The sequence below is a fragment of the Hippoglossus stenolepis genome, chromosome 8, assembly GCF_022539355.2.
Source record: "Hippoglossus stenolepis isolate QCI-W04-F060 chromosome 8, HSTE1.2, whole genome shotgun sequence".
Taxonomy (NCBI): Eukaryota; Metazoa; Chordata; class Actinopteri; order Pleuronectiformes; family Pleuronectidae; genus Hippoglossus; species Hippoglossus stenolepis.
In genome coordinates, this window is record NC_061490.1 from 11,663,312 (window position 1) to 11,687,019 (window position 23,708).

The 23,708-nt window shown below is 41.1% G+C and overlaps 1 protein-coding gene across 1 annotated transcript; it reads left to right on the forward strand.

Moving 5' to 3' along the window:
• The first annotated feature begins 4,265 nt into the window (after positions 1 to 4,265).
• Positions 4,266 to 23,708, forward strand: LOC118114252 (tumor necrosis factor receptor superfamily member 11B). Its single transcript, XM_035164591.2, has 6 exons — positions 4,266 to 4,438; positions 13,091 to 13,318; positions 13,931 to 14,075; positions 18,935 to 19,150; positions 21,945 to 22,169; positions 22,263 to 23,708. Exons 1-6 carry the CDS (start codon positions 4,340 to 4,342, stop codon positions 22,655 to 22,657), a joined length of 1,308 nt encoding a protein of 435 aa, XP_035020482.1. The 5' UTR covers positions 4,266 to 4,339; the 3' UTR covers positions 22,658 to 23,708.

Sequence of the window (23,708 nt, forward strand, 5' to 3'; positions counted from 1 at the left end):
GGGAAACCAGACAAAGACAGGAAGTGAGAGAGTAAGTGAGAGAGACACACAAGGAAAGAGGCCAGTTTCAAAATAAAACAGGAAACAATGAAAACTCAATATGCAAAGGTGTAAATCCAACAACCAAACACGAGGAAAACAACAAGGTCCAAGTCTTTGAACACAAAACAAGAAAACGATCAAAAGTTAATTTAAAAAATGCACAGGCTCCAGACTGAGGGAGAATCATGACACACGTGGTTCAGCGACAGTAACCATCAGCTGGCCTGTAAAGCGAACACAGACATTTTAGATACACCACCAAAAAGGTGGATGGATTATTATGACCATGCATCACACACGTGCACTGCGTGTGGCCAAGTTCAAACCACAACCATGAAGCACATATTGAAATCATTTAATATATTATTTTCACACATGAATCTTAGTGCAATGCATATGATCTAACAGCACATGACTTAATCTGCTCATTCACAATTCATTCAAACTATTTCATAACCATGCAACACTTCCAAAAGAAGTTTGCGCCTTTCTGGGGGAACTTTGGCGACAGAACGATAATGAATAATAATGATCCATCCCAAGTGACCGATACAAACAGTGGAAGGAAGAAACAGCCAGTTGGCCAAATGTTTACCCTGGAAATTAGAGATGGGAAAAGTCACCGGTAAAGTGACGCAATTAAAAGATGACCAAAATGAAACGTCCAGTTACCTTGAATAACATTTTGTATTTCTCTGGGTTTGAACACTATTGGAAACATATTGGATAATGTCAGCACACAAGTCATCTTTAAGGACTTTGTCACATCAGCACTTAGAGATAAAGGGCGAGCAAAACCCTTTCAGAACTAAATCCAACCACATCAGGTGATTAATCCAAAGAGAAGAGCAACAAAACACCTTAAAATCTCATAAATAAATTTCATTTTCAGCTGCAACTATAACGTGAGCAGTTGATATCATCGACTCTTTGCGGTGCCACCATGAGGATGTTGGGACCCTCTTGTCCTTCTTTGTCTCTTTCTCGCTCTGAAGTTAACCCACACTTACACATTATTTGCATGTTAAAAAAAGCCTTTGTTGCACAAGTTCAAAAGGTATCTCTCTTTCACCTGTCATTGTCTCATGTCACCATCAACACAGCAACCGTTATCAGTTCCCTTTTTCACGTTTTTGAGATCTGTTATGGAAATATGAACGACTCAGGACCTGAATGTACACCTGCCTATGACAGCGAGAGACCCACTATTTGCCTGTAGTATGCAAACAAGATGGACAAAGCACAAAAGTGAAATGACATTGACATCTTTGCAGCTGAATTTAAATCCATCATTTACCTACGCTTACCTCTGGATTAAATTTACCGTGGCCAGTCTAAATCCATGTAGTCACCACGGTATTGTGTTTATTCTGGGGGACGAACAAAATACATTTTGAAAGACTAAATTAGAAAGTACTGCAGTTGTTGACAAGTCAAAACCAGCCAACAATTTATGGACATAGGAAAGTCAGCAATAAACTTTAAATGCCCTCTTGTGCCCGTGCATGTGTGTGTGCAATGGTCATACAGCAGTTGCAGCTGGTTTACCTCCTAACACCCACGTTCACCCCGCTCGTACACTACAGAGACCTCACCGCCGACTGACGCGTCAGGAGGGTTTGTTGTGGATGTGTTTTAATGTGTGTACGTCCAGCTCCCATCCCACTATTGTTGCGGTGCACCCTGACCTCGATGCTGATGTGCGTGTGTGCATTTTTCTCTTTTGTATTCGTGCCTGTGTGTGTGTAAGTCATCCTGTGGTCAGCTGTGACCTCACCACCAAGATTTCCCTCACATGCCTCGGAGACTTGTAGGCGAGTGAGTGGGTATTTTCTCTGATTCCGTTGGGACCTCATGCTTCTACGTCAGCGCCCTGTGACATTTTGTCATGACTCTGTATGGACACGACGGTGAGCAGCTCCAAAAATACGAATGGAAACGCAGATTTGTTTTTAGGACCTTTGATGTCAGAGGCCTTGTATCAGCATCATGTGTTTACATCACAGTGTAGGAGGGAGCTCTTTGGGTCAATACATGAGTTGTCTGCTTGTACAGTCTGACCTCTACGTAGAAGTTCATCTTCTGGGTGAAACCTTGATGATACGTAGCCTATTTATAATATTTTAAAACACTTTTAAACACACACCAGCTAAAGCGGAAGTTGGGGATTGGGGACTTTTACATATATATATATGAGCAGTGTTCAAGCCTTTGCCACACAAGTTCACACAATGCCGATCAAGCTCATCAGTACCAGATAGATCTTTCTGTATTTTGCAGTATAGTATAGTTTAAAATCTGGTGTTTGTGGCAACAGTACCATGCTGTGCACCAGTTGCACTACATTTTATGTCAGCCAGAAAATAATGGTTTGGCATAGCTGAAGCAACAGGGGCAATGGGAGTAATGGGAGCACTGGGAGCTATGGGAGTGACAGGAGGGAAGGGAGCTACAGAGGCAATGGAGACACACACTGCTATAGCATCTTGGAGTATGGCGAGAAAACCTCTGTGTCCAAGACAAGTATCTGAGGTGTTCCGAGGGAGGATAACAGTCTAAAGTAGAAAGTGATCGGCGATAGACGATATGAAGCGTACGTCACAAGTCGGCAGTGTTTATGTAATTACTGTCACTGCCAGAAGGGGGAGGCAAAAGTTATGTGCTGAAGATTTAAGATAATAAACACGTTGCTGGAGAGTAAAGTTTGATCACTGGTAAATATTACGTGTTCTTTCAGAAATTGGAAAAGGTTCTTTTGATTGAATTGTTTACACCCAAAGTGAACACGCTCTACTCCTGTCAGTTTGGAAGACTGACATTAAAATGACTGCAAAGAATGAGCATTTATTTATTTTAAGTCCCTGTGGTAATGAGTCAATCCATTCAAAATAACAAGGACCTTCATAGGAACAAAAGTTCATTCTTGAACCAGGGAAGGAAATCTTAACTCAAGGACTTTTCAACCACTTTGCATTGCCACAATAAGTATACTTCCCCCCTGTAGATCTGAAGAACTTAATGTTATCCATACTGTTTATTTACATGTAGAAATGTAGACATTATTTTAAAAGTAATAAAATGTCTCAAGTAAGATGTTACGTTCAACTGGCTGAAGACAACATTCAGCCATCAGAGATTCAGTAACATTCAGAATTCAGATTTTTTTCCCCATTTTTTATTCTTTGAGTCCCAAATCCCTGGAGCCTGATATAAAAAGAGTAAAACATTCTAGTGAATCAGGGTTTGATTCCCTAAGTACAACATGGCAGTGAAAAACTAACTCTGGTTGGGGCACAGTGGAAAAGGAGAAGCGTCCACATGTTTATAACTGTGTTGGTTTGTTCCTGCAAAAAAAATAGCTTGAAGCAAGTATAATAGATTCAGAGGGATGAAAGTAGATGTTTTTATGAAATAGTATAAAAACCACCTGGAGTTTATGAGGCAAACATCTGAAATACAAACACTTTGTGGAAAAAATACTGAAATATATTATGACATCAGCACGATAATATGTAATAATCTTGGTGTGAAGATGCAGCTTCCTTGTGGGGCACAATGTAGAAGCTGTGAGTTTTGAAATGGACAACATTTTGCTCTTTGATTCTTAGATCTCGGGGATAAATCATTTCTTCTCTTTACATGAACATTGAGACCAAACGTTCCAGTTCCTTCAGGGTCCTTCTTATTAAATGACTCTGGCTGCTCCAAATAAACAGCTGCCAATCACTGTATTTACACGCTGTCATAACATTTATGCTGGAACACTTTTCTTTATTCACACTTGTTAAAGCTGCTTTGAGTGCAACACGGACTGGTTGTCATATAAAAACCACTTGTTTGGACTGTTGAATTAACAGATGGAAATAATTTCTTTTGATTTTTTTTTTTACTTCACCACTGGATTATTCTGTTTTTCACAACTTTATAGTGCCTCAGTGGTCAGAAATATTTCGAGAAATAGTTTTTGGCTCAATATTTATATTGAAGATTGAAGTTAGGCTCCTCTAACATACCTCATATTTATAAGGGAGACTTTTAAGAAGCTCAAAGAAGTCATTGATCAATCTCAATTTTCTGATGATCTCTACTTGTGGATGTTTTGTCCCCTCTCGTGTCCTGTGCGTAATGGCACAACCCCCGAGGATGCAACACGTTCAGGGTTGAATGGAGAGGGAGACAGAGAGAGGCAGACAGAAAGTGGGCTGTGGACTGGATCAGTGCGAGGTGGGTGGGCACAGACTCGCTCTCTCCCTCTCCCTCTCTCTCTCCCTCTGTACCGTATAAGTACAGATGTGTGATGGAGAGAGACCCCATCATACCGCAGTTCGCTTTTTACGCAGTGGAGGAGATGAGCGCTCGGATAGCGAGATCCAACCCGGCCATGAAACTGATCGTGGTGAGTATCCGCCGCTCGTCCGCATGGCTCGATCTGATCCGCTGGAGCACAGGGACGCGTTTCATACAGATATATGGAAGTTGTTTCTTTCGGGGGAATCGGTGCGCGACGCATGTGAGCCAGCTGGGTTACCCAGTCCAGATGTTTTCATTTTGGAGGATGATGCAGAGAAATGAAACTTCTCCATACATCATGCGTCTGCGCAGGTAGTTTGGCGACGTTTATTTATCTGCAGTGCGTACTTTTTGCGCTTTGACGTTTTGGAGACAGGATTTATTGAACTCTCTCACGGATTTGGGGGAAAGAAACGATCCTTCATAAGTCCAGATATGAATCATCATCTTATTGAGTTAAGTTTTCTGTATCTGTTTTGTATGTGAAGCATCTAAAAACCTCCAACATATTAGACTATGCTTCCAGGACACTTTTATTTCTGCTGTGAAGTGGCAGCAGGGGATGGAGGCAAAATTCACCTTAACCCATTTTCTTATTTAAGGCTGCCATGATATATGATGTAGAGGGTGCATGTGGACAAAATAGCAGGAACACCAATCCTGATTTATTGATAATATATCAGGATATCCTACTATTTATAATGAATGGTATGTTCATGTCATGCAGCTCCATGTAGCAGCCCTGCAGCATACGCTTGTGAAGGTGATATTCAATTTATGCTGTGGCTGTTTTAGAGACTTGAATTGATGGAAATGCTATTTGTGTGGCTGTTGCATGGGATTTTATAATAATATAAGGTGTTTGTGTCCAGCTTCTGTAGGTTTGTTTTACAAATGATGGCAAATATCACAATACAAAACGTTTTAATGGAGCATTCAGTCTTTGGAAATGCTGAAAAGGTTGTTTGTTTTCGATGATGAATGGAGCTCATGCACTTTTTTATTCTCTGCTGAGAATACTCGTCCACATAATGAAACAACAAACATAAAATCAATGAATGGACGTTTGCTCTGGGTCATATTTCATCGCCTTTACATAGCACGATTGAAATGGATGAAACTTTACACTCTGTAAATGGAGTCATGTGCCAGCAGGTGGTCTTTGCTAGTCTTTTTGTAGGTATGCCTCTGGGCTAAAAGCAGTTACTTCCTTTGGTGTGTTTTGCATGCTGTGCTGTGTTTCAGGTTTTGCGTATGTTCATGTTCAGATGTGTATCAGAGCACAAACACATTGTGCGTGCGAGCTGCAAAACACTGGACCCACTATCTCGCCTGGTGGACTGCATGTGTGTTTGTTTGCGTGGGCGTCAAACGTGTTGCTAGTCGGTCAAATACAAATGAAAGTGTGTGCATGTACTTCCTTCCATCGTTTAACGTGCTTATATCCATATAGAGCGTGTCCTCCGCCTCGCTGTCGTCTGTTCTCTGCAATTGACCTATAATAGGCAAATATTTTGTTGTTACAACTGTTTTCTGACGTAATGTTCTTCCGTTCATCCAGTTAGTCACACGGCCATTAGGCCGGGCAAACAATCGTGTATTTAGCCAAATATTGAGTCAGTCATTCAACCACACATTTGGGCTCGAGTGTTCACATTTTGCCAATAATTCAATGTGTATCCCTCTGGATCCTTCATGCTTTGGTGCCCATTTCCCTGCTGGTCAAACCCCCTGTCTCACAGTCCATCTGTAAGGGATTCTGCGACAAGGGGGCAATCTGAAATTCTGTGTCCAGCAGACAAAGCACCTCACACACCTGTGGGCTCTCTATGTTGCCCTGTGTGCTCCCAACACATGTGGTTGTTCTGCCTGCAGAAAACACACACTTTCTGTTTGGGTCCTTACACAAGTTTGATGCCAGTGGAGCAGATATTCAAATTGTTGTTGCCTGTCTTTTTATTTTTGTGTGGAAATGTTTTATTTGGTTTGGTTGCCCACTATAGGTTGTTGTACTTCTGCTTGTTTTACCAGCCAATCAGTGCATGTAATACTGTAACAATCCCTCAACCACAGACACATGCACACACACATGCACACACACACGCACACACACTATGCATTATCTATTATCTCGGTTGCCTTTATCTGTTTACCCCTCCTCTCCGTTACTCTCTGTTGTAGCCGTTGGTATAAGTCGCGAACTTCCCTAAACCCAGCAACAGGTTCACACGCAGACAGGCGGAGCTGCGGAGGAGAGGTTACTAGGCCAGAAGAGTCAGGCTGTGGAGAGAGGGGTGAGGAAGTGAGGGTGAGACACAGGGAGGGGGGTGAGGCCGACGTGCGGAGGGTGTGTAAAGATACAGGATCAACATGTTCAACAAACAAGTAGAGACGTTTATTCAGAAAGAAACGATTACCTCTGGAAGTAGCTGCCACACACACACACACACACACATATACACACACACACTTAACTTCCTCTTTTCTTTAACAGTGCTGATAGCAGAAGTGTGTGTGTGTGTGTGTGTTGTGTGGGGGCTTATGTGTGTGGCACGGTTGGGATGAACTCATTGATCCAGTGTGTGTCTGTGTGTGTGTGTGTGTAGTGATTATAGAGACACAAAGAGCAGCAACACAGTAGGCAACAGAGCTGCAGCGGTTGTGTGAGGGATGGTCACACACAGGCCCCAGTCTCTGTGTTATCTGACTTCTGTATGAGTCATAGTAAAAACAGTGTAACTGATGTGATGCAAATGTCTTGAAAGGTCATCTGAACAGTTGGATGTTTTTGTGTTTGATATTTCGACAGATAGGGAATATGATTCATTAATCCTCCTGTTTGAACATGTAAAGCATTGGGACAAATGCAGCTACTTATTATTTCCATCCACGTGTGTTTGACTTACCAGTGCTGGTTATCATGTGCTATAAATAGAGATGGAAGAAGTATTCAAATCCTTTACTTAGGTACTAGTATCTATACCACTCTGTAAAATACTCAACTTACAAGTACAAATCCAGCACCTAAACATGATCGGAAGCAAAGTGTACTTGAAAAGTACTTGTAACTTAGAATATTACAGGTGTAGATACTTTAAATAATTTTACATACAGTTTGTTTGTTTCATCCAGTGGTTTTCAGCCTCCTGCAGAGCTCAAGATATTTCTGAAGGTTTTGGAGTAAATTTGTATAATTTCAAATATGACAAGACAGGTTTTGCTGTACAATATTATATACATAAAGTATATTTAAGTACATTACTTGACTAACATTCCACTGGTTATCCTTGTGAAAAATTGTATGTCTCTTATTCTGCATTTTAGTCACTGGTGGAAATCTTTCTGCAACAAATGAAAATGAACAACGAACAAACTATGATCATTTGCTTTTGTTTCTTCAGAGATAATTCATTGGTTAATCATTTGGTTCATTAAATGACAGGAAATAGAAACATACAAAAGCTCAATTGCACACGTTCAGATTTCTTATTTTGTTTGACCAACATCCCAAAACACAAATATATTGAGTTCAATATCTTTTAAAAGCGAGAGAACGAGTAAATATCACTATTGAGAAGCTATTGACAGAGACACTGAAGGATTCGTCAATTATTCCATGTTTCATTACAAATTGATAAATTCATTATACAAGCTTAAAAACATGTTAACAGACACATGTTTGTCATATACTGGCAGACAATGTGGAGTTAGGGTTAAAAGCAGTGTGAAAATAAAAACGTTCAGATTTTGAACAGCACAGTGATCATAACGCTGGTTGTGTTACCGAAATAATAGGTTTATGAAGAACAGTGTGATGATAGTTGTCTTATGATATAGCTGAGTATCATGTCCTATAGATTCTCTCTGTCTCTGTGTGAGTGAAAAAAAAGATTATATTGCTTATTCACATGAACCACACACACACACACACTCTCTCTCTCTCTCCCTCTCTCTCTCTCTTACACACACACACACTAACACATGCACGCACACGTCCAAGAGTTGGAATCCCCCCTCAGACCACCTGCGTTCTACAGTTAACTGAAGCCATGTGGCTGCTGGATAAGTTGGTGTCGTGTGGTTTGGTCCCTTTGTGCCACGGCTCTTCTCCTCATGCCATGAAGTTAAAGCTGACCTCAGGCGAGCCAAAACTCTGATTCTCCCCCGTCTTTGAGTTTCACCGAGCTCCGCGTCCACCGTAACCCTGAGCCTTGACTCTATCTGCTGGAAGTCACTTAAATACTGTGGCTAATTTCTTCTGGATGCGATTCTTTTCCAAAGTTCCACTGCCAGCATGAGGGAAGAAGAAGATGTTTACTATTTCAAAATGTAATTGTGATTTACTGAATTACATTAACTACTATTTACTTTCCCCCCAAACTGTTAAACATCTGTATCATATTTTTGTATTTATACCTTTTGCATCACATAAAAACTAAGTAAAATGTACTTGGCAAACTTTGATATTATTCTTTATCGAGCTGCCTGGCTTAAGACTTTTGCACATTATTTAGTGCAAAGCTTCAGGTGTTGAAAATGTTATTCCAGCGTAACACAGTGGCCACATACAAAGACAAACAGCCGTGCTTAAATTCACACCTATGAACAATTGAGAGTCTCAGAATAACCTAACAGCAATCGGCCTGTTGCAGTATCCGGAGGAAATCCACGCAGACACGGGGAGAGCATGCAAACTCCAGTCAGGCCTCTGCAAAACTGGAATTCAAACCAGGAACCTTCCTGCTGTGAGGCGACACAGCAAAGAGGAGACAGTGCTTACCTCTGCCTTACCGTGCTGGCCTAATTCCTATTCATATTCTTTAATGAATTCAACAGATGCTACTCTTAAAATCTCAAATGGAAAACATCGCTCATCATTTTTTTGGGGCTTCGTAAGCCAGGTGTCTGCTGCTGCAGCCCATATGTTGTGCAGCGCTTACTACGTCTACGTCACCATTGCACATCGCTGCACATATTTTCACAACTGACAAACAGAAATCATCCCCAGTCTTTTATTTTAGGAAGTATTGCAGTCGAAACCATGTGTTGCTGCTCAAAGACAGACACACAAACACTGTGGACGGCGACATCTCAGTGACAGTAAACCGTAAACAGTAAGAATCAGACTGGATCTCCCTCTGTGTCTCGCGTGCTGTTGCCTGTTGTGGCGAGTGTGGTCCATCTCCTGGACGCGGCGTGGCCCCTGTCACAGGCCTGGAACACACGTGTGCTGTTGTTTGTTTCCCGCAGAAGTTTAACATCTGTGAGATAACGCGTGTTGTTTGTTAGAGGACTGGTAAGAAAAACTGTCTCTGCCCTGCATGAACACAAAGTTGTCCCTCAGCTGGGTTTTAAGATTTACCAGCAGGGATTACATAAACTTACAAATATTGTAAGCGTTTTTATTTGAACCATTATTGAAAAGTGAGTGAGGCTGCTTTTTCCAACAAGCAGCTCCACCTCACACTCTTCTTATCATTTTCATAGCAGCTGCTGTGCCTTGCTCAAGTGCATCTTCCCAGTATAGTTGCTCAGGGAAGGTAAGACTGTATCGTTACCTTTTTCAATGCGTCCTCTCCTCTCAGCTGGCAGCGCTCCACGTAGGATGCGCTGCTCACCGAGCGTCGCTGTGATGATGCTGGCGGTGTAATTACGTCTGTCAGTGGCCCCTATCTGCTGTGTAATTTGGGTTTCCAGCGGTCGTCCACGATGTCGTCAGATGGCATCTTCTGAGGCGACGAGGAGGGTGAAGAGTTCAATATCTCTTTCAGCCGCTGATAGACGGACGTCGTCCCAATGAGTCAATGCTCGCAAAAGTTGACTTTTCTTCTTGTCTTCTGGAGCAGGAGGCTTCTGCGCAGGGTGGTCTGGGAAACTGGCCGCGATCAGATAACAAATAAATTAAACATTTCCAGAGATTTTGTGACATATATTCTTAGATTTTAACTCTTGCTGGACTCGACTACCCCGTGTCATTACCCAGGGTGGACTGAATATCAGACACTAATCTTGTCTTGATTAGAGACAGATCATGTCTCACGAGACGACACGTCTGTTGATCATCTTCCTGGAAACTCGGTGCAGAATGTAGACGCTAATTGTTGCCAGACTACCAAGGTTTGCATGGGTGTGAGCTCACATGCTTCACTGGTGATGACCTCAATTTTTTTCTTTATCTTAGCAGTACGCTACATTTAGCAGCGTTGACGTTTCTGCCAGGCCTGCTTGTTTCTTCTGTCTTTTCCGATTTCATAAACAATTAAAGTAGATTATGTTCGGGTGTGTCAAACCGGTGAGCCGTGTTTTTATCTATTTATCAATCTTTTTAAATATTTCTGTGGTATTTTGCTAAGGACAGAGCAAGCGTGAAATGGGGAGAGACACACAGATATGCAGAGCAAAGGGCCAGAGACACACAGACATGCAGAGCAAAGGGCCAGATCGGAATCGAACCCGCGGCCACTGCAGGAGGAGTCAAGCGTCCATATGCAATGTTTGTAAGAGATGTTTACAGGCCCTCTATTGTGTTTTTAATAGTTTGGAATTGAATATGTATATATTTTTTTACCTTACATCACTGTGACCTACAGCAGAGAAGCCAAACTATGTGCTAGGATTTGAAAAACACTACCGACCCAACCACTTCCACCTGTGCTCAGTCTCTTTGGCTCTGAAATCAGCGGAGGATCCAGTTCCTAACTCATCCTGACTCGAAGTAAAGATTCAAGTCGAAGCAACAAGTGTAACTGAGCACAGGTTTGCCAACCCCCCCCAAAAAAAAAATGGGTCGATCCACTGTGCGCTCCGTCCTCCAGATGTCCTTGAATTGATTGGATGTGGTCTCACGGCTTAATAGTGTGTACATACGCTTCTTAATTTGAAGAGCAAGGCTATGATTGTGGGTTTGATTCCCGCTGGGGCCACCCATGCTACAAACAAACACACGCAGTCGGGGGAGCTGCGCAGCAAGTCGCTGTGGATGAAAGCCACCGAATGTTGTGCTCGGAGGTCGATAGGCTTTGCCGGGAAAACCACCGCGCTCGCGAGGCCGTTTGAAGCTTTGGTTTCTGTTATGGTGTGTGAAACCCATTCATCTATTTTTACTGTCTCTTTTTTTTTCAATGACCTCTGTCGCAAAAGGAAACAGAAATAGAAAAATTCAAAGTAAACCAACACATTTTTGCCCTTTTTTTGTGTGTTTTACATAATTTTAGGCTGATAGATGAAATAAATTCACTAGAGGAATTTATGTATCGTTTACTGAATTATCTTTGGAGAAGAGAAATGCAGTTACGCACATGCATTAATAGATGATAAGATCAATAGGGCAAATGGGGAAGAAGCACACACACACACACACACACACACAGACACACAATCGTGTCTGTATGATTTCAGAGGACATCACGTTGACTTACACTGATTTCCCGGAGACTAACTCTAACCTTTATTTCACTAACTCATACTCTAGTAGTAGATAGTGTTTTGTGGTTGTACGTTATGTACTTGCAGGGAAATGAGATGAGCCCAAACACATATAGGCAGATCAATAGAGATCAGCGGGTAAACTGTAGAGCGGAGTGGGTGAGTGTTTTGTATTCTGGTGGTGGATGGGGAAAGCCCAGTGACCTCCAATAGTTCTCTTTATGAACAGCAGCCAGCAGCGGAGACCGCAGAGCGCACAGAGCGGCACTGAGGAAGACGGCAATTGGACGTGAAGATGGATGTACACACACACACACACACATACACACAGTCCTTTCTGCATACGTGCAGGCATGCACGGACATACATGAATGTTCTGTAGTTGTTTGTTGTATGGATACATTACATTTTGAAGAAGCATTGTGGAAAGCTGAAAACCACACACACAATGCAACGACACCCTGTTGTTAGTTTGTCGGAGCAGTGAGGATGTGTCCCGGCCAATGGGAAAGTCCACAGAGCCGATGGCTGAGGGCCTTCAGGGTGGAAGGAGGCCGTTGTGTGACATCTGGTCGGCATGTGTCCTCTAACCAGCTGCATGGTTGCATGACAAACATGTTCACCAACTGATATCTTAAATTTTAGATTCGCCCCAAAGCGCTTCAGCTCCTGCTCCTGATGATACACGGGCTTGTTTTTGAGGAAGTGGCTGCACATGTCCATGGCAGAGCTGTGCGTCCATATGAATGGGTTGCTTTTAGGTGGAGAGAGATATATGGGTGTGGTGTGTTCTTGCTCCGGGGCGTTAGTACTGTGCTGTAGATCACCCTTGAATCACGTCAGCTACAAAGCGGCCTATCTACCAGAGCTGCTGACATGTGCAGGAGAGGTGAGGTCAGAGAACACGGGGCAGTGTGACACACTTTATATTTTTAAGATTGCTGCAACATTAGAGTAATCATTGTGATTTGAGGTCATGCAAACGGCCGATATTGCCTCCAGCAAATATTAAAGATTTAAAGAAGTACAGTCATCACTGTTTAAAAGGTCGGTCCTGTGCAGTTATGCTCCATAAAACTGCTGCTGAATTTCTCCCAGGACTGTAAAGCACAGGAAACCACTTCAGCACTGCGTCTCCACCAGGAACTTCAACGTTCAGCTCCGAACTTTCCCTCAACTCTCGCTTAGAGGAAGCTTTGAGTTGGCAAGTCCTCCAAAGATATAAAAATTCCCGAGCCAAACTGGAGCTGTGCACGAGATGGCTTTCATCTGAGATTTCTGTCACCGCTGTTAACTGGGTGCTGTGCTCTTCCCTCCTCTCTCTCTCTTTCAGCTCTTCACAGCTTCTCTTTCCTGGGCCTTCCAGCAACAGGAAGTCCTGCCGAAGTACCAGCACCGCGACCCTGTGACGTCCGAATTCCTCCTGTGCGACCAGTGTCCTCCTGGCACGGCCGTGAAGCGACACTGCACCGCTGACACGCCCACAGAGTGCCAACCCTGTCCCGAGAGGCACTTCGCTGAGAACTGGCACTGGGGGGATACGTGTCAATACTGCACCTCGGTATGTACGAGGCCAAAAATAGCATCTCTCTGGTTTCTTCTGAATAGACCCATGAGCTGCATTTTGCGGCGCAAGCAGTGTGACTTACTGTTTTTGTGTATCTACACCCATTTGAGTGAATCGACCAAATATGAACTTGCTGCACATCATGGTCAGGAACTCCTCTGTGGTTTTTCTCGTGCCTTTTCCTTAGATGCTGTTTGTTTACATTTTGTTATTGTGCATCTGTTATTTTTTTGGAAACCAGTGTTTCCACTTCAATTGCAGCTTCTAAAAGTAACGTCTGCATGTGCTCATTGTGGTGCACATTGTGATCTCGCCACAGAGAACAAATGACTTCCTCTTTGCCACTGGATGAATTACGCAACATGTCCACTGGTCGGCTCTGTTCTCTGTATTGTTTTGAACTACTCAAGCTTATTTTTATATTCCTGCTCAGGCTCTGGGCCTTTACATGATTTTTCCTGTGAAGCTGCATCATAATTCCCACCAGTATTTCATTAGTGTACTTATACATATATATGACTCTTCTTTATTTCTGTGTAAAAGTAACTGCAGGTGTCTGTGTGAATACGTCTGTAGTGTGTGACCTTGTGTGTCTGTTGTGTTCAGGTGTGTAAGGAGAGGCAGCTCGTGAGGCAGCAGTGCAACAGCACCCATGACCAGCTGTGTGCGTGTGCCCCAGGTTTCCACCTAGTGGTGGAGTTCTGCATCACACACAGTACCTGTCCACCTGGCTACGGAGTGACAGCTTTAGGTGAGACCTTCATTGATAATAATATAATAGTAATTAACTTTATATGTACTTATAAATATATACATAAACATATTTATAGTGACAAGGTGATTTATATGTTGAAAATTAAAAATTCAATAGAAGATCAGACAGGATTAGACAAACATCAGAGCGCAAATATGAGACTAAAAATGTTAAAGATGAGTAAAAATAGGATGATTGAAACATAAACATTAACAAATAAGATCAGAGCTAGATTAAAAGTAAGTATAAATAAAGAGTTGAAGGTGAATCCTGAAAAGGAAACCAATAAAAATGTGTCTTTACGAGAGATTTTAAATGATTTTGCCAGACGGATCTCGTCAGGGAGAGTGTGACGATTATTCGGTGAGGTCACTTGTCTGGGCAAATTTGATAAAGAAAAAATAAGGCAACCTGTTATTTTGTAGGTCTTCTGTCTATCGAGTCATATACATATACATGAGATTTTTAGAAAAACAAGCAATAACAGTAAATATCTGTAGTACACCAGGGATAATAAGGAGTTATTTCAGCATACAACCTGAGAGAGGTTGTAAATGTGAGAAAGTGCTCTGTATATGTGCGCTTATTGCCATATATATAGCTTACATGTATCTGTGAGTATTTATTAGTGTTGTACCCACGTATGCACATTCAAGTTCAGTATGTACTCTATGGGATTTCAGTATTTTGAATATAAATCTCCTCTGCTTTACCCATCCACAAGCCATTTAAATTCCTGACATGTCTGTGAGGAACCATTATCTTTCTAAAATAAAACACACATCAGTTATTGATCACACTTTCATATTACGCTGTCCTGACCCTTGTTCCAGTTTTTCTTTATCTGTCTCACACACAAACACACACAGTGATTTGAGGGACAGTTTAAGGAAGAGAGTCAGCCCATAGTCAATAGCAATGTCATAGGGAATATTATGTTTTCATTTATTATTTCCACTTGTGAAATTTGTAGCAGATAATTGTTGTCGTGGATACACGTGACAAAGATAAGCAATGAGAACTTTGGTCTGAATGTTAATACTCACACGCATGTTTCTTTGTTGCATTACCACACCTGACCTGCACTGTGAGTGGCAGTATTGCATAATACATGCGTGACAAATACTCAGTGTATCCTGTATATGCTCTAGTTCCAGACAAGTACTTTGGGTTTGCGGTAGTAATGTTATACATTTAGTTATTGCTATAATACATGTTTCTGAGTTGAAACTCATCATTTCATTTTCGATTCATGATTTAGAGACCTGGCTATAATAATATGATATATAAATTGAATATTAATAGACTTTGAGAAGAAAAAAATATTTCAAAAAGTAATCAATCATGTGAAGATATTTAAAAAGTCAAGCTCAGTTTCCTGTCTGTCAGCAAGAGTATCAGCTGGTGGCAGTTATGGTCTTATAGTGCTGTAGGCTATGTAATAAGTAGGGTTGGGCAATAAAACATTATCAATTATTATGATTTTATACAACTTAGATTCAATATATATCGATATACTGCGTAGAGATAAGGTAACAACACAATTAATCTATTTCAGATTTGCAAAATGTTTTGCTGTTTGTCTCTGCTCATAAAGAAAAGTTTAAAACCACAACCTTCACTTTGGAGCAAAAATCTGTCCTTAAACTTATAATAATAATAATAATAATAATTACATTTATCATGACAATCATTGATTTCTTGATATACTTTTTCATACATCGCTCAGCCCAAGTACTAAGTTAACAGTTTCATCAATTAAAAGGGAAGACTCTGTTTAATCATACCAGCGATGGGACTTTCTCCAAAGTGCTGCGTCACTAGTTCCTCTTCAAGAACATAAATGATTTACAACTTTACTAAAGAGGAAACTCAGGATAAAGCATCCAGCCTCAAATTGGTAGTTAAGAGGAAATGATTCTATTAATGGTCTTCCCATGACGGAGATCCCCCCCCCACCCACTGGCTGCTACAGAGCGCGAGTCGAATGTTTATTCCATTTTTAACGTATCACACATCACAACTAATTTGGAAGTGCACTTCCCTGAGCCACCTGGTGAACTCCTAGAGAGAGATGCGTTTCACACAGACGGGCAGGTTTGTAGAATTGTAGGTGGATGTATGGGAAATGATTTTCTCTCTCCAAGGAGTGAGATAATTTTGATCTTGACGGACTAGAATATGTGAGTAATGTTTGGTCAGTGGTTGCATGTTATTCTGAAATCACAGGTTCTCTTATTGTGGCGTCAACATCAGCATTTTCCCTCACGATCCGGCAACAAATGCTGTATGAGCTAATTATTAAGGTCGGCACGGTCGAGGGTGACATTATCATGGTGGATCTGTGCCCTGATATTCCAGGCAGATTCTTTCCTTTGGTGCGTCACCCGTGACTGTGGGCAACATAAACACAGGCCGGTGCTGAACTTCAACATTTAAGCGAAACAGAATCTGATATTTCTACTGGAACCACAGCACAAACTGGCGCTGCACTTTGTCATGACTTCATCTCAGACTTGAGAACCAGAATCCAGCCGCTCTGCATCGATGACACAACATTTTCCATCGACGCTGGTGGTTATCATCATCGGACCCCTGCGCCGCAGACACCAGTCAAAGATGACATAGCTTTTTCCACTACATTGTTCCATCTAAACAATTTGACTTGAAGGCCTAATGAAACTCTGCAGGCATGAGGCAGCAATTCAGGGATTCCCCTCTTCGAAACTGTAAGACTTGTTATGTAATGAGTTGTGGTTTAGTTTTCATTCTTTCTCTGCAAGGTTTTATGTCCTTCTATGGTTTTTGTAAACCCGTAGAAGCAACTAGAAAAGAACATAGTATATAAGAGAGAACCAACCAATCAATTGATAATTATCAATTAATCTTAGGTTTTCCTTTTTTATCTAAATTGTTGTAAAATAGTAAAAGTGCCCAAACTTGTTCCCTAAAGCACAGTTTAATGTCGTTAAATAGCTTGTTTTGTGCAAGAAATCGGAAAAATTCAAAGATAGTGGATATGTATATTAAATTCTTATTTGCAGTTGCAGTCAAATCAACACAAAATCAAACCAGAGATATAAAAAAAGATAATAACAGGATATGTCAGGAACAACATATTAATCAAGTTAATATTAAGTTTACTATTGATTACAATCAATTGATTAACAAAATAGTTGGTAGATGGCTCTTTTCAATCAACTAATTGATTAATTGACAAATCATTTCTTTATTAATATAGTTTTTAATCTGTGCATCTAACTTAACCTAATTTAGTTCATGAATATACAACACAATGTAGACAAACTTATTTAAATGGTATCTAGAGCTTTTTTCTTCAGACAATAAAGTGCTAACATGCAGATTTTGCTGTGACAGAGGAAAATCTCAGAAGAAAAACTCGATGCCGGCATATGAAACCATACTGAAGATACGCTGACACGTTCTCAAACTGTACCTCCTCTGTCAGCAGTGGCACAGGAAATATTATCACTTTGCAAATCAGCATATGGTTTTGGGTGGTAATGCCAAATGCTGAAGTGTTTTCAAAGAAAGAACGCCCTGTGCCGTGATAGCGGGAAACTCATAAAAGGTTAAATATGATATGAGTTGCTCATCCTCCCACAACGCTTTCACTTCAGCACGTCAGAGGTGAAAATAAAATGAGGATGTGAGCCGCTACCTGGGTCATCATGATGCCATTTACGTTTACTGTAAAGTCAACATGGTAACGGCTGTTGAATAAATATTTGCCTGTAGGTCACATTACGATATAAGAAGGGACATAAAAAACTAATAATCAATTATATATAATGAGAAATTTCACAGTAAATTCTTAGTTTTTTTCAGATGCTACTTTTGAATTATATAATGACTTCATTGTATGTGTATAAAATACATTCATGTCTCAGCACGTCGGTTCAAGTAGGATAATGTTTTGTTCTTTTACTTTAGAGTGTTTTTTTCCCCGGATGATTAACTTTTGGAGTTGAGAGGTCAAAGGTCAAGGGGAAAAAAAAAATATATATATATATGGTCAGAGTAACACATTTTCCAAGATAAATCCAGAAATTATAGAGACAATCTTATATTGATGAGAAAATGTTTCACGATCATATGTTGTCATATGATAAGTGACGTCATGAAGCAGTCACTTGAATGAAATAGCATTATTACAATATAAAAAGTTAGCATTGCCTTACTGGGATATATGCAGCGTGCATAGGGTGTGCATTGCTTTTCACTCAAGATGAAAAGAGTTTTCTTCTCAATCACTTTAGATATTTAGACATTGTATTTTCAATTTAGTACATAAACATTTGGATAAAAACGACATGTCTTATTATTTATTGCACAAAATATTCGAGCTGAAGACCTTACAGTAGTTTTACTGAATATTTTAAAGCATATATATATATACAAACTCAAAGACAATTGGGGGGTTTTGATGATTTTCCTGTCAGTCAATCTGAAAAAGCACAATGTGGCGCAGTTTGATTTGTCATCATAGTAGTAGTACTCAAGTACTGTGGTTTGCAAGCAAGATAAAACGAAGGAGCTGTTGTAGTAAGTGAGTCATCAGAATCACACAGTCATCTGTGATTGTGACGGGTTGTCAGATGATGCTGTGGTTGACGTTCCTGGAATCACTTCGTCCTTTTGGACGAGCTGAACGTGCATATTGTGTTCACACAGAAAAATGCTGAGATGTCACAAAAAGAGACGTGTGATGACAAATCTGTATGATTGAGTGTCTAATCATAAATGATACCATTGATTTTAAGCTGTATAAATCAATTTAAAGCCATGTTCTCCTTCATAAAATCAATAGACCACCCTGTGTGTTTCTCCTGCAGGTACACCAGTGAGCGACACGGCGTGTGAGCACTGTCCGCCTGGTCATTTCTCCGCCGGCAGCTCGGCCACCGAGCCGTGTCAGCGCCACAGAAACTGCTCGGATTTGGGCCTGAAGACGCTGAGGTGGGGCACGTCCACTTCAGACAGCCTCTGCGGCAGCCAGGACAAGGCGGCAACACTGGAGTGCTCCCAGCATCACACTCTGTGCCACACTGGTGAGAACACTGTCTTCAACTAGCTAAAGTAGGGCTCAATGTCTAATCGTCAGCATATGGAGGGTTTTAGGAACAAAAGCAGGCTGGAGATCATTTGTACAGTACACACACACACACGTGATAATGATTTTGAGCAAACCTCAATTGTCAACAACTTAGAATCCGTCAGAGCTGAATTATTTTCGACGTGTGGTCATTTCATTCCTGAAGGCAGGGGATTTCCTCGGTCAGGTCTGTTGTCCAAATTCCATACTTTTCCAAATTCTTGCGTGCCTGTAAAACCAACACAAGAGGAGGAAGAAGTTCCAGAGTGAAAGAGTTGAACGGGGTGTTTACAGCAATCCTGTCATAATGACCCATGATGGATCAATTACTCCTTTAGCTGTCACATCCTCAGAGCGCAAAAACAGAGGAAACTGAGTCAAGCAGAAACGAGAGAACAGGCGGGCTGGTTAGTTTCAGTTACTCAGACCTTAACTATGACAGATGCTGACAATTAATTTGAGAGGAGAAGCCTCAGATACGACACTGAACACACACACACACACACACACACACACACACACACACACACACACACACACACACACACACACACACACACACACACACACACACACACACACACACACACACACACACACACACACACACACACACACACACACACACACACACACACACGGATGTACCAGGCACACTCATGCACACTGTAGCCGAGGGTGATGCTCTCCTCAAACATTCATTCACAAATTGTCTTCCTGTGGACGACACAACCGCAGATAGTTTGTGGTAAATCCTGGAACCGTTTAGCAACAATGTTAAATTGAAAGCAGTTGGGATTCCCAAAGTTGCTCCGTGTTTTCAGAGCAACCACCAGGATGTCAATGTCAATTATAAACCGAGCTGCACGTACAACATCCAGACACGAGAGAAACAAGATATAATATCCTCTTCACATTAAACTCAATGACTCTCCACCGACATCGGTTTTCTGATGTCCATCATGTTCTGCAAGTCAGTTCAGCTGTAATTTCATCAGCTACAGCTCTCGTTGTCCTGGGTCTGTAACTGGTGTCAGGTTGACTAGCTGTAATGTATGAGAGTAAAGTTGTGATATTACAAAAAAGGTCATAAATTTACGAGAAAAAAAGTCATAATTTTCGATAAGGTGTTGTGAAATAGGAATATTTGAAATTGGGAAGTTATGCTAAAAAATAAAAAGTCAGGCTGTCAAGCAGAAGATGTACTTAAATTCAATTGTTATGCACCAATTAATTGTTTCTCTTGGTAGACGCTCATATATTTTTATTTCTACTGTTTCCAATACAGGGGGAAAATGTTTTTAATGTTTTGAGAGACAGAGTGCATCAGTCTGTTTTAGACAGTGTTAAAAATAATTGTCGAAAAAATATTGTCGCCTGCTTTAAAATGAGGGAGCTTCTTAAGTTAATCTTTAGTTATGTTTCCTATATAACAAAATACTTCATCTCATCAGCTCTTCAGCTCCAGCGAGCAGATTCTTCTTTCTGCTTATTACCTAAAAAAAAACAGTTTTTTTCTATTACGACTTTTCTTGTTAAATTTCTACTTTATTCTCCTTATATTACAGCTTTCTTGTCAATTACTTTAGTCTTGTAATATTGTGACTTTTTCACACGTTACAACATTATTCTTGTAATAATACAACATTATCCTCAAAATCTCATAATCTTTCTTCATTGGGCTCTAATAGTGTGTTGTAGTAATTAGAGCAGGTTGAGGTTTCCCTGACTTCAAGTGAAGAAAACACTAGTAAAGAAAATACTGCTCTTCACAAAAATAGGCTCAGCAGATCTTTGCTTGCAGAAATGTAGGACACGTTATGATGAAATACATATGATTTGTTGCAAGCGTCAAAGTGCCCCTCAGTTTGATCGTGCAGACCTGGTCGTCTCGTTGCAGAGAAACACAGGCACGCTCAGTTTGGTTCGGTTTGTCAATAGTGGTTCTGTGCTGTCAATGGGGAAGAGAAAGAGAGGAAACCATTTTCTCTGATGTGGTCACATTCCGAGGCAACACTAATAAACACTCACGCAAACGTGTAAAAACAAATCCAGTCATAAAACATCAACTGTGTGGAGAAGAAAACCTGAATCTAGTCTAAACAGCAACTCTGTTCCAAGAATGAAGAATACATTTTAATGCAACTGGTCATTTGTCACATGATGTTCCCTCTGCTATGCTGTTACCTTCCAAAAAGCTCTCGGTTAAATTGTCTGGAATAAAACAGTAAAAGCACATTTACCTTTTCATCCTTGTATCCCACTCGCCCTCGTGCACTAAGCCACAGTCAGGAGACGACTGTGTCCACCGAGTGACGAACGCTGGATTAAACATTCCATGATTGTGACAGGGAAGTGACTCATTATGACGGTTACTCAATATCTTAGTTTGTCACCATAAGCTACTGGTCAAACTAGGTCAAATAAGACATTTGCAGCAAAACCCCTGACTTGCAAAAAATGTTGTTGCTTAAGAATTAAACTTTTTATTTGAAAGAACAATATTATTTCTTGAATGGAATATCGACATACTACCTTGAGGCGGCTGTGGCTCAGGAGGTAGAGAGGATAGACGTCCACCAACCAGAGGGGTTGTTGGTTCGTTCCCCTGCTCCTCCAGTCTGTGTTGGGCAAGATACTGTCACCCAAATGGCCCCTGACAGTTGTGCCGACAGTGTATGATGTGATACTGTAAAAATCTAAAAATGGTTTTAAAGCCCACTCTTCCTGTCTCGTTCACTTTATTCCAGATGTGACTCTGTGTGAGGAGGCAGTGTTCCAGTCTCTCGCCTCGCTGCAGCTGTCCTCAGTGCCCCTGGAGCGGCTGTTGGAGAGTCTCCCGGGCCGGAGGGTGGATCGTAAGAGCCTGGAGAGGCTGAAAAAGGCCTGCTCCCCTCACCAGCAGGTCCTCCACCTGCTGCGACTGTGGAGGGAGCAGAACAAGGACCAGGACAAGCTGTACGGCATCATACGAGGTACAATATAAATACAACGCACTATTTTAGTTTTACCCAGTTCTCGTTTAAGTCCTGCAATTGTGTATTCATGTTTGTATCCTGTCCCTCCAGGTGTGAACCACTGTGAGAGGAAGGTCTCTCGCTGCAACAGCCTGAAGAACCTGACCCTAGACGACCTCCTGCAGGTCACCAACAGCCTGCCGGGGGTGAGGGTTCAGCAGGAGGACGTCCGGGCTTTGGTCTCGACCTGCCTGCCCAGGCAGTACATCCTGCAGCTTCTTCACCTCTGGAAGACGGCAAACCACGACCTGGATCTAGCCAAAGGCCTGTCTCACAGTCTGAGGGTGCTGCGCAGCCAGGGGGCACCGCGCTACCTGCTGAAGGGCCTGAAGAAGATCAGCCGCATCATAGGAACCACCTCAGCGCACAAGTTGTATGAGAAGATGTTTGTCAGTATGCTGCAGGACGAGTTGTGTTTTAAGGGCCATAAGCCGTTAAATGAATAAGGAAGCAGGTACAGGAAACAGGAATATATGCAGAAACACACACACACACACACACACACACACACACACACACACACACACACACACACACACACACACACACACACACACACACACACACACACACACACACACACACACACACACACACACACACACACACACACACAGAACCTGGGGCATAAAGGTATGTGAAAGAGTAACAGACATGGGTCACATGATAATTTCAGGTCTTCAAGATATCACCAAATGATATCAAGCTATGCACATAGTGCCAAGAGGTATTTTGTCAAAAAAGAAAAGTGGAAAGATAAATTATTCTTCCTGTCACTGGTGTTCTATCAAATTATTATTGATTATATGAGGTGACACATGATGATAAAAACTACAGTAAAAAGTAAAAACTTCTATCTATATAAAGTATCCGTCTGCAGTTATAAATCGAATAAGAATTGATATAATAAAGAAAACCTATTTGACATCTGTGTACTCAAGGCAGACTAAATCAAAAAGTTAAAAAATATTATATTTCCTGGAAACCTTTTGACCAGAGTCTGTGAAAAAAAGAAACTATTTAAGATGTAAATAGCAAACTGTTTTATGGAAGATGGGCTGTTTTTATTATTGTTGCTTTCTCGCTGTTTGAGAGGAAGGATTTGGTTTCATAATGAAATACATGTAATTTTCTACAGTTTCGCTTGGTTTGTTTGTTGGTTTGTTCTGGACTGCTGGCAAGTAAAGCTCGTCTGAATTTTTATTTTTAAATTGTCAGCTTTATGAATGTACAAAGGAGTGCAATTGTTTTCTATTTAAAAAAATGTAGTTTCTGAACATGTAAAAGCTTGTTTTTTTAATTACTTCATCAGAAATACTGGATTCCAAATGCTGCAAGTTCATGAAGTGATATTTGTTTTATATTTTGTTTTATCACTTTTATATTGTTAAATGTATGATCTTTATTGTATATATGCTTGACTGGTTCTCTTTAAGCTCGTGTAACTTGTGAACACTAATGTCAAATGATCTGATTAAAATCAGTTTGTAAAAAATA

Coding starts and splice junctions, on each gene's coding strand:
- LOC118114252 (XM_035164591.2), top strand. CDS start 4,340: ATGGAGAGAGACCCCATCATACCGCAGTTCGCTTTTTACGCAGTGGAG. Junction 13,319..13,930: donor CGTGTCAATACTGCACCTCG/GTATGTACGAGG, acceptor TGTTGTGTTCAG/GTGTGTAAGGAGAGGCAGCT. Junction 14,076..18,934: donor CTACGGAGTGACAGCTTTAG/GTGAGACCTTCA, acceptor TTTCTCCTGCAG/GTACACCAGTGAGCGACACG.